At 48.4% G+C, this 10,795-nt stretch overlaps 3 protein-coding genes across 3 annotated transcripts in view; 1 reads left to right on the forward strand and 2 right to left on the reverse strand.

The window, feature by feature from the left end:
• Window positions 1-2,052, reverse strand: part of LOC106810472 (sterol regulatory element-binding protein cleavage-activating protein-like) — a 7,931-nt gene extending 5,879 nt beyond the window's left edge. Inside the window, exon 1 of the mRNA XM_014813850.1 lies at window positions 1,525-2,052. Within this exon, the coding sequence (XP_014669336.1) occupies window positions 1,525-1,991 (467 nt within the window). The 5' untranslated portion in view covers window positions 1,992-2,052. The remainder of the gene's footprint in view (window positions 1-1,524) is intronic.
• Window positions 2,053-3,824: 1,772 nt separating this feature from the next.
• On the reverse strand, window positions 3,825-10,359 carry LOC106810473 (sterol regulatory element-binding protein cleavage-activating protein-like). The gene is made up of 4 exons (XM_014813851.1): window positions 10,332-10,359; window positions 5,105-5,498; window positions 4,445-4,596; window positions 3,825-3,843 (listed from the first exon to the last, which is right to left on the reverse strand). The coding sequence occupies exons 2-4, from the start codon at window positions 5,405-5,407 to the stop codon at window positions 3,825-3,827; spliced, it is 474 nt and encodes a 157-aa protein (XP_014669337.1). The 5' UTR covers window positions 5,408-5,498; window positions 10,332-10,359.
• LOC106810474 (zinc finger protein 500-like) lies at window positions 7,235-8,213 on the forward strand. The gene is made up of 2 exons (XM_014813852.1): window positions 7,235-7,242; window positions 7,769-8,213. Exons 1-2 carry the CDS (start codon window positions 7,235-7,237, stop codon window positions 8,211-8,213), a joined length of 453 nt encoding a protein of 150 aa, XP_014669338.1.
• Window positions 10,360-10,795: the final 436 nt, after the last annotated feature.

The raw sequence follows: 10,795 nt of genomic DNA on the forward strand, positions 1-10,795 counted from the left end.
GAGAGGGAGAGAGGAGAAGAGAGAGAGGAGAGAGAGAAAGAGAGAGGAGAAAGAGGGGACGAGAGGAGAGAGAGACAGAGAGGAGAGCAGTCATTACATGATGACAGTAATGAGAGGAGAGTGCGACAGGGGGTGATATGAGGAAAGAGTGAGGAAGAGGAGGAGAAAGAGGAAATGAGAGAGAGAAAGGTGGGAGAGCGAAGAGAGGATGAGAGGAGAGATAGAGGGAGAGGCAGCAGAGATGAGAGATGATGAGAAAGAGAGAGAGACTAGATAGAGCGAGAACGGGATAAGACGAGAGCGAGAGAGACACCAAAGAGCAGCAGAGTGTGAGAGCAATGAGAAAAGAGAGAGAGCGCGCGATGTGGGCAGATGGCAGCACCCGAATGAGCCCCTCACGGCAGCCTCCGGCACCTGGTCACCGCGAGAAGCCATCACCTGCCGCTGGACTTGGCAATCGCGTGGAGTGCGGGGCGGCGCCGAGCGTCGAGCTAGGCACTCCATCAACGGACATCGCACGTTGCTTGCTGGCGTGAGCGTGAACCGCCCGCCGGCCGCCGCTGCAGGAGCGCCTGTCGGGTGCAGGTCTGCCAAACTTATCGCTGACACGAAAGGGAGGAAAGAACATGAATTTCAGGAGTAGATAAGGATTTCTATTTTACTCCTGTTATTATGTTTATGCAGGGTTTCTTATACAGATGAGGCACAAGTGCGCATCGCCTTGTCAAGTTTAAAATCGCATATTCGCAGAAAATGTTCAAATGCAGTCTATGGGGGCTGGGTGACCCCCCCCCCCTCCCCACAACGAACTCCCTCTCCCTCCCTCCCATTCCGCCTGCCAGCGTCGCGAATGTGTGCCTGCCGGTACACGTCAATCTCCTTTGAATCCATCATGTGCGTGCTTTTTCCCAAACTGCCGCGCATTACTCTTTTGTCTAAATTTTCCCTCAAGAAAAAAGCCCTGCAATGTATATTATATAATATATGTGTATGTAATTTGTTATAATCATATAGGTGTGTGATGCTGTGGTGTGTGTGTGTGTGTGTGTGTGGGTGTGTGTGTATGTGTGTAAATGTACAAACATATAGATATCAGGAGCAGATAATGACAAATGACGATTTGTCATTATCTACCCCTGAAATATATGTATATATGTGTATGTGTATGAGCTTATGTACGCAAATACGAATTTAACTATATGTGTCCTAATTCACACAAACTTTTCTGATCTAAAGCCTATTATGCTACGAAGCTGATATGTTTACGACATATTCACAGTTGCTAAGCAACCAACATCGCAACCATGGCAACCGCTGTCATTGCTAAGCAACATCAACAATGTCATCATGAACATCGCGATTACTAAGTCACTAAGTCACTAAGTCACTAAGTCACTAAGTCACTAAGTCACCGTTGCTAAAGCAAACATCGCCATCACCAAGTGTCAATCATCGTTGCTATAACGATTACTAATTGCTAGCAACCGTTGCTAGGCGACCGTTGCCCCGCGCGCGCGCGCGCACCTTCGTATGTCGATGGAGAGAACCGTCGCGAAGAAGAACAGCTGCAGGAAGAAGTCCGAGACGAGTCCGATCACCGCGAACGCGCAGAACTCCTGGATCGCCGGAACGAACGTGAAGAAGCCGACGGCGAGGATGAACAGCTCCGCGCACAGGTTCTTCGTGATGCTCCAGCCTTCGCGCGCGAGTCCCTGCGCGATGCGCAGCCTCACGTCGAGCGCGACGGGCGTCGCCACGACGCTCCTCGTTAGCACGAGGATGTTCTCGAGACCGACGATCACGATGAGATACGGGAACACCTCGCCCTTGTTGACGGTCGGCGCGAGCCCGAAACGCGTGCAGACGGAGAGCGCCATGAGCGGCGACGCGACCACCATGACGACGGCGGCGACGGCGAGCCCCCACTTCGACTTCACCATCTCGATCTTCTGCACGGAGAAGAAGACGTAGAGGAAGAGGATGACGTACATGACGAAAAGGTTCACGTACTCGACAACGCCGGCGTGCTCCTTGTAATACAGATGAACGATCCCTGTGGCGTCGTCGTCGTCGTCGTTCGCCGGCGCCCCCTGGGGGAACGCGGCGGCGAGGCGGGCGGAGAGGGCGTCGACGAAGGCCGGGTCGTAGTCGCGTAGCGCGATCGTGACGGCGTAGGTGAGCACGCGGGGGCGCGCGAGGGCAAACAGACGCTTGAGCCCGACCTCCTTCACGGGGACTCCGAAGGCGAGGTCGCGAGGGGTCAGCGGCGAGTCGGGCAGCTTCCCCTGGTGGTGGAACGCGGTGCCGACGACGTCGGCATCCGCCTGTAAGAATAGTGTGCGTGGGTTAGGGGTGGCGCCATCTACGGGGACACGTGGTAGATTCCTCTGCCTCACCTCATCTTTCTCTTTCTTTCTTACTCTTTTTCTTCCCTAGCCCTTTACTCTCTCATTCTTTTGCCATCTCTTTTCCTCCTCCCTCTCCTTCTCTATCTCTTCCCCCCTCTCTTCCTCTCCTCATCCCTCTAACATCTCTCTCCACCTACTCTCCATCTCCCTCCCTCTCTCTCTCCTTCCCTCCCTCTCCTCTCTCACCACGCCCTCTCTCTCGTCCTTCCATCCCTCTCTTCTCTGCCCGGTCCCTCTCTCTCGTCCTTTCCCTCCCTCTCTCTCTCCCGTCCTCTCTCTCCTCCCTCCCTCTCTCTGCTCCCTCCCTCTCCGCTCTCTCTTCTCCCTCCCTCTCTCTACCTCTCTTTGCTCCCATCCTCCTCCGTCTATCATCTCTCTCCGCTCCCCCTCCTCCTCCTCTCTCCCTCGTCCCACCCCGCGCTATCGCATGCTGCAATCAGCGTTCTAGCCTGAAAGCTTGCGTAGGTGCGTTGCTCCAGATCCGCCGTAACGACATCGACTAGTCACCTGAATTCCGGCATGACGCGCGCGCGACGGAGGCTGGCGTCACCGTTCATCCGACTACATGCACACAGTAGTGCACGCTGCGAGGAAGAAAGATCACGATGTCAGCGAGGATGCATGAAAGAAAGCATCGTGACAAAGATAATGAACTAGAGCACTCGCGAGAGACAGACCTCCGCCAAGGCACAGTCTGAATTACTCTCAATGTGAATTTTTTATGTAATTAATTAAATTAATTAAGTGGAACATTAATTTAAATAATTAAATTGGATCGCGGAATTAGTTGCGAGCGTCAGCGTGGGGGAGGACTCGTGGTTGCCCCTCAGCCTGTGCTTGCGTATGTTGTAAGTCTTACAGCCAGCGACACCTCAGCCGGACGAGTGAACTGAATCTGTGCATGGTAACACACAACACACTAAACCAACACTCAAATGACACGCGCGGTGAAACATTAACCCTCCGCCAGCCCCTGTTGGAGGTAAACATGATGAGGCATGGCCGTTGCGCGCAACGAAGCCACGTTTCACCCGTCTCTGACACAATGCGCACAGTTACTGTCACCCTGCTGGAAGGGAACTTGAGCAGCAAGCGTTGTTCGATTGCCAGCGATGGGGATGCCAGCGATGGATGCGCGAGATCAGCGAGGAGCAGCGAGGATGCAGCGATGGATGCACGGAGGATGCAGTGCGAGGATGCAGCGAGGATGCAGCATGTAGCAGTGATGACGCATGGATGCCAGCACAGACAAACGCAAATTTACTTAAGGCGGACGAAATCCGATCCACTAACCACTATACGAGTAAATACGCACCCCTTTACAAGCATAAACTCCCATATTTAAAAGCAAATATTACCCCATTTAACAAGTCATAATAGTAATCCCTATTTAAAAGCACAATTATAGCTACCCCATTAAAAGCATATAGTATCCCTATTTAAAAACACAAGATACCCCCATTATAAGTGTCAAAATAGTAACGGCCTATTTCCAGGACTGCACGCCACCAAAGACATTCTTACAAATGGCAGGACTTTGGCAGATTTCCATCGTGCCCCGCTGAGACGCCATACGTCCTCCGCTACGACCCCGTGACATCACCTACTAGTGTGTCAATACGGTTTGTAATTTCGTAATGCAATCGATCGTTAGACGCCAAGTAACGCGATGATCGGTTACATAAGATCGGTTACTCGGGGTGTTAATGCCTGCGTGTGCGTAACTGTCGTGTGGGCATGTAACGTGTGTGCATGTATGGCTTGTTTAGCGCTGTTTAGCTGTTTGTTTTGCACTGTTTACTACTGTGTGTATAGATACATGTTATGTTAATGATAAGGATAACTTGTAATATAGCGATGATATTCTGATTCGGGCATTCACATTTTCAGAAATTTTTTTTCCGATGAATAGATATGGATTTTGTTAAAGCGCAAGACAGATTGTTCTGAGCCAGCTGTTCAACGCGATGATCGAGTAAATCAATGATCGTGACATCACTACACACACGACCCTGCGAACCCAGCACGCCGCTCACCTAAGCGCCTCATCACTGTCCATCACGGTGACCTTGAAGGAGTTGATGACGTCGACGACGTCAAAGACCTTGCTGAGGGGCGCGCGGAACGCGTCCGGTGGGATCAGCTGCTGGTCGGCTACCCAAAGGGACCTCACGACTGCCTTCACCAGCCACCTGTAACACACACAACATGATGCTTGCACACTTGCTTATTGTTATTTCCCCTCTCGCTCTTCTCTCTCTCTCTCGTACTCTCGTCGTCTCCTCTCTCGGCTCTCTCTCCTCTCTCTGCTCTCTTCCTCTCTCTCGTCTCGATCTCTCTCGTCTCTCTCTCTCTCTCTCTCTCGATCTCTCGTCTGCTTCTCCTCTCTCTCTCCTCTCGCTCTTCTCCTCTCTCTCTCTCTCTCTCTGCTCTCTCTGCTCCTCTCTTCCGTCTCTCTCTCTTCTGCTCATCACATCTCTCTCTCTCTCTCTCTCCCTCTCTCTCTCTCTCGTTCTCTCTCTCTCTCCGCTCTCGGCTCTTCTCTCCTTTTCTCTCTCTCTCTCTCTCTCCTCTCTCGTCTCCTCTCATTCTCTCGGTCTCTCTCTTCTCTCTCTCTCTCTCTCTCTCTTTCTCTTTCTCTCTCTATCTCTCTCTCTCTTTCTCCTCTCTCTCTCTCTCTCCCTCTCTCTCGTACCCACCTGCTGCATGTATGCCATCGGGGATCCGTTGTACCAGCGCGGGCGGAACGTCTCCGTCCCGTTCGTCTGCCGCAGATACTCAAACTCCTTCCGCGTCGTCGCAAACTCGACGGGCGCGTTGCCGGGCAACGGGAAGCGCGTCAGCGGGTAGCAGACGTAGCAGAAGAGAACGATGACGAAGAGAATCATCGCGTAGGGGTGGCTGGAGCAGAAGAGGCCGTGGTGGTGGTAGAGGCAGGAGACCGCCTCCCTGCACCGCGCCAGCCCTCTAGGGGGCGCCGGCTTCTCACGCTGTTCCATCGCTGACAGCGGTCGTTCGCACGTTCTACTGTTGTTTCGGCTGCGCACTCGTCATTGCCGTGTGATTATCGTTCGGGGTAGATTGACGCGTCTGAAAGAGAATAAACCAGGGCATGAAATTGGCCAAAATTTGAACAGGCCCACCCAAAATTTTAAACAGGCCCTTTACTTAGACTTTACTTACTTAGACTTTACTTAGACAAATTGAACAAACACTTACAAGTTTGAACAGGCACATAATTTTTCTCAATTTATTCCATTATTAATAAAAGTATTAGCTTTGTGTTTATTAGGCATACTCGTAGTATTTATTTGCACAGAGTAAGTTAGTAGTAAGAGGTAGAGTAATTTAAATTAGCGCATCTTAGCACATTTTAGCAAAATTAAATATGAAAAGTGTTAAAGAACACTTAGTGAAGTAAAAACTAGTCAGGAAATTGGTAAATATTGTAAGTAATTTGATATAAAGGCAAGATAGGAAAAATTTTGAATAGGCCAAGTGGACTGATTATATGGGGGAAGGGGGGTTCAGGGGTGGTTTAGGGGGTGGAACCTGTGGCGGCCGGCAAAATAGCGCCAATTTCGCAAGCTGTAAAAGTAAGAGTAAATAATCTAGTTAGATCGTAGGTGTGTTCGGAAGAATGGAGTTGATATTCCTGCAAAATTTAGCCAAAATGCAAAACTTAGCCTACTATATATGCTAACTAGGACCATTTTATTGTGTATTATTCATTTATTATTTATTTTGACATTGTATGCGTGTATCTGCCTAGTAAAATAATGGGAATATATTGCAAGGTCATTTCAAAGACTTTTGCATAGAAAGTATATATATATATGATTGTGGGTGCTATCTTATCGATGAATGTTATAACAGCGTTTTTTCTTCTCCCTTCCTTGGCAGTGCAGGAACATATACTGTCATTGGAAACGTGTACATACAGATATGACTCCCACTATATATCTGAAAAATAACCGCAACGCAATATTTGAAGTTTATGTTTTCATTATAGTAACGACTAGGATAAAATACAACTTTTTAATGTAACTTTTCCAATTTTTAAATTTTCAATTCGGATTTATTATTCACAAGACTGTTACTGTTACATACATTAGTTTTGTTATATATAAATATCTTTATTGTAAATACCCCCCCCCCCAATACTTATATGATTTTCTGCTCTAGTTAATGTTGCCATCGATGACTCACACACACACACACACACATATATATTAATGAGAGTGTCAATGACACTGTAGCTCACCATGAGTGTGATAGAAGAGGGAGGGGGGATATATAAAGCAAGAGTATATATGGGAGAACTCCCATATATATATATATAGCATATCTCCCATTATATACTCTTGATAATGATGATATATGAGTAATTTTTGATGCGAAAATAAATGTTTCAGATCTGTTGGCATACAATCTGATGGCGTTGACCGTAGGCAGACACTGAAATGCATAGTGAAATTGCCAAAATCGACCTAATTTGCATAATTAAAAAAACAAAACCGTGTGATATGTTTTGGGGCCAATCCTTATTCATTCACATACCAGAATTGAACAAAATCTGTTGAACCTGAACTGACTTATGGCCATTTCCATTTTTGCCAAAAAGTGGACGTCGCTCGAAAGTAGGTCGACCGGCGTGCTCCAAAATAGGACGTTCAAACTTCTCCCATAGGAGTAACAACTATATGCAATTTGAAACATGTGGGTCAAACGGTTCCTGAGTTGTCGTTGACTGTAGCCAAATGTTGACGGACGAACGGACGTATGACGGACGACACCCCATGGCAATAGCTCATCTTGAGTCGACGATGTCAAGGTGAGCTAACAACTAGATCAAAGCCTGGGTTGTTAAATTCAAAATCAATAGCTGTTAATTGACCCATCCCTCTTAGCAAGATAACAACACACTGCTGGGATCTTGTTGCTAGGGTGGCCCAGCTTGATCAGCTATCATGAATTTTTCACTCGTGCATTCAAAAGCGTCAACTTTGCAGCACTGCTCCGTTGCCAAGTATTGTTTTTACTGCTCTTTTACTTTAACATCCTATCGCAAGAATGACTGGCTGGAGATGCCAGTCAAGTAAGCTATGGTGAACTATAAGTAACGCTCATAGGGTCTATGTCTCCCAAGGTACTGCCGGAACGTACCCTGGGTACAGTCCAGAACATACCCTGGTAACTATCTGATATGCATGGTTAGGGTTAGGGTTAGGGTTAGGGTTAGGGAGTAGGCGTAGGTGACTCCCTAGACTCGTTAGTGGAGTAGGCGAGGTACGGTCCGGCATATTAGATAGTACCAGCAGAGCATATAAATCACGTTGATTTATATGCTCTGGTACCAGTGTACGTTCCGGTATACAGGACTGCCCGGAGTGCGGGTTCCCGTTCAAGCACGCGCACTCGCTCGAGCAGCACATACGCAACATGCACCGCGGCGAAAAGCCGTACGCGTGCGCGGTGTGCCGGCGGCGCTTCGCGATCGGCGCCCACCTGGTCCTGCACACGCGCACGCACACGGGGGAGAAGCCGTACGAGTGCGGCGTGTGCGGCAAGCGGTTCGCGAACAAGAGCAACTGGCGCGCGCACATGCGGACGCACACGGGCGAGAAGCCGTACGTGTGCGCGACGTGCGGCGCCGCGTTCAAGAACAGCCAGCCGCTGCGCCAGCACGAGAAGACGCACGTAGCGGCGGCGGAGGCGGGCGGCGGGTTCCCGGCCGTGGGGGCGCCACCGGCGTACGCGTCGCCCGCGCTGGAGGCGCCGATGGTGGGGTTCGCGAACGTGTGATGGCGTGGGGGCGCCACCGTCGCTGCATCGAGCGTGGGGGCGCCACCGTTGCTGCAGCAAGCGTGGGGGGACTGACGGTGGGGGGAGACAATAGGGCTGAGGGATGGGTGGTGGGACAGTAGGGATGGGTGGTGGAACAGTAGGGAGGGTGACAGTAAGGAAGGGGGGGGGACATTGTGGTAGCAGGGGATTCGGTGTGGGAGGGGTGTGGGCAGGTGAGAAACCATGGTGGTGCGATGAATCAGGGAAGATATGGGGGGGGAGAGTGCGGAGGGAGCGGTGGCATTGCAGAGAACTACTGCTGGGTTGTACGTAAATGTTGTGGGTGCTAGATAAAAGTTTTCTACGAAGTGCCAGAGAAGTAGAGGAAGGCAGAGATGTCCCTCTTTAAAATCGCAACGTTTATCGAATATGTCTTCGAGATATGAAACTTGCTGTAGTTATATGAGGTACCTTTATGAGATCTTCCCTTATTTATTCACAGTGGTAGCAGTAGTGGAAGAGAGCAATCGATATGCAACAAACAGGAAGGAGATTTTTTATCATGTTGTTTCCAATCGAAATCCAGTTTTCCCATTTGACTCGCGAGTGTTCACGCATTCTCCTAGCATCTGTGCGTCAGATACCAAATGGTTGGTGGCGTGGGAATCGTCAGCGAATAAATCGTTATAGGCTATGAATAAATACTCAACGATCATGATCATGAGAGAGACATTGTTCGTGATCAATGTCATGACAAGACAATTAATGTCATGTCAACATAAAGATAATGTCCCGATGTCAGCGACAATGATCATGATCCAAGACTGATCAGACTCGATGCAGCTATTGCACAGTGTTGCGTAGAGGATAAACTAAGCGTTCCCATGGAGACGGGACTCTTAAGTGTGAAGCTAGTCTGCAAGGATGCGAAATGCAAGTAGAACTACTAGTAGTACTGGTACTAGTTACCAGTAACAGTACACATTGAATCTATTATCCGAAACCCTTCCGAACCAGACACGTTTCGGAATTCGGAATGGTAGTACACTGTACAGATATACATAACTGAGGGCAAACAAACAACATTTTTATTATGGCCTCAGTTTGGTAAATTTTTTATTTCCTGTGCGGCGATTATGCAGTCGCCCCGCCGGACCAGCTGACACGAGCAAGCAGTCGCCTGGTCGATTTTCTAATCGCCACTGGCGACTGGGCGACCGCTAGTTTCTCACGCTGACTGCTCCGTTGCCAAGTATTGTTTTTACTGCTCTTTTACTTTAACATCCTATCGCAAGAATGACTGGCTGGAGATGCCAGTCAAGTAAGCTATGGTGAACTATAAGTAACGCTGATAGGGTCTATGTCTCCCAAGGTACTGCCGGAACGTACCCTGGGTACGGTCCGGTATACCGGAACGTACCCTAGCTGGTAACTATCTGATATGCATGCAGCATGGTTAGGGTTAGAGTTAGGGTTAGGGAGTAGGCGTAGGTGACTCCCTAGACTCGTTAGTGGAGTAGGCAAGGTACGGTCCGGCATATTAGATAGTACCAGCAGAGCATATAAATCACGTTGATTTATATGCTCTGGTACCAGTGTACGTTCCGGTATACAGGACAGTACCCAGGGTACGTTCCGGTAGTACCCTGGGGTACATAGACCCTCTCAGCATAAGTAACTAAGTAAACTATAATCTTACGATGTGTTATCAGTTTCGCCCAGGGCAGGTGTGTCACGCCTTGTATTGGCTTGTTTACTCACTGCAGTCATTGACATTGTCATTTGGCTGACTTACGAAGACGCTCATCGTGATATTCGTGGTATTTTCTCTATTCAGACACAGCTTGACATACATGCGGGAATCGTGTCTGCGCGTGCAACAGTGCATTTGTTGATGAAGCAACAAAGACGATTGGAGTCAGTGTAATTCGATACGAGAATTTGAATGTTGATGATGAAACATGACTCTTGGAACGTGAAAATAAGTGTTCAACGTTGAAGACAACGATAAACTAATTACATAGAATAAGATAATCACATATAAACATCTAAATCTTCACGAGACTAGGGTAACCGTAGATGCCGACGTATCCTTATTATTACATAATACGTATTAACTTGGAACGCTGTACTTACTAGTACTAGTTCGAACGCTAATGGACGCGGCCATTTTTGAATAAATGAACAGCTTCCTAGGGGGCGCGAAGTCGCTCAACTCGAAGTTAGTACAGAAAATGGGGCCTTGTGCCGAAAATGTACCTACATGTATTTCTGTAGTTACTAGGGTGTAGGTTGCTGTATTCATTCGAATCTCTGCCGTTATATCTGTAATCTTTTGACGGCATATCGCATAGGAGTAGATCTATGCTAAACAGGACGGAACGAACGTGATCAAACCATTGGCATGCAGGTAAAGGCAAGCTCAGTTGAAGCCTGAAATTTAGTCAACACGGATTCATTCTTCTGATTCAATGTCACAATGACACTGGTCATGACTCATTTCTAAAATTTCTAGGAACATATAAAACACATGTGTTAGCTATGATTTCTGTGATTTTTGAGTTTATTGAAGCACGAATAGTGTAATTAATTACCAGAAA

The sequence above is a fragment of the Priapulus caudatus genome, unplaced genomic scaffold (genome assembly GCF_000485595.1).
Source record: "Priapulus caudatus unplaced genomic scaffold, Priapulus_caudatus-5.0.1 Scaffold444, whole genome shotgun sequence".
Taxonomy (NCBI): Eukaryota; Metazoa; Priapulida; class Priapulimorpha; order Priapulimorphida; family Priapulidae; genus Priapulus; species Priapulus caudatus.

Bases quoted from the DNA above. Each gene is read 5' to 3' on its own strand.
- LOC106810473 (XM_014813851.1), bottom strand. From the start codon at position 5,407: ATGGAACAGCGTGAGAAGCCGGCGCCCCCTAGAGGGCTGGCGCGGTGC. The intron at 4,597-5,104 runs GGTACGAGAGAG...TGTTACAGGTGG, and splicing joins TGGCATACATGCAGCAGGTG to CTGGTGAAGGCAGTCGTGAG.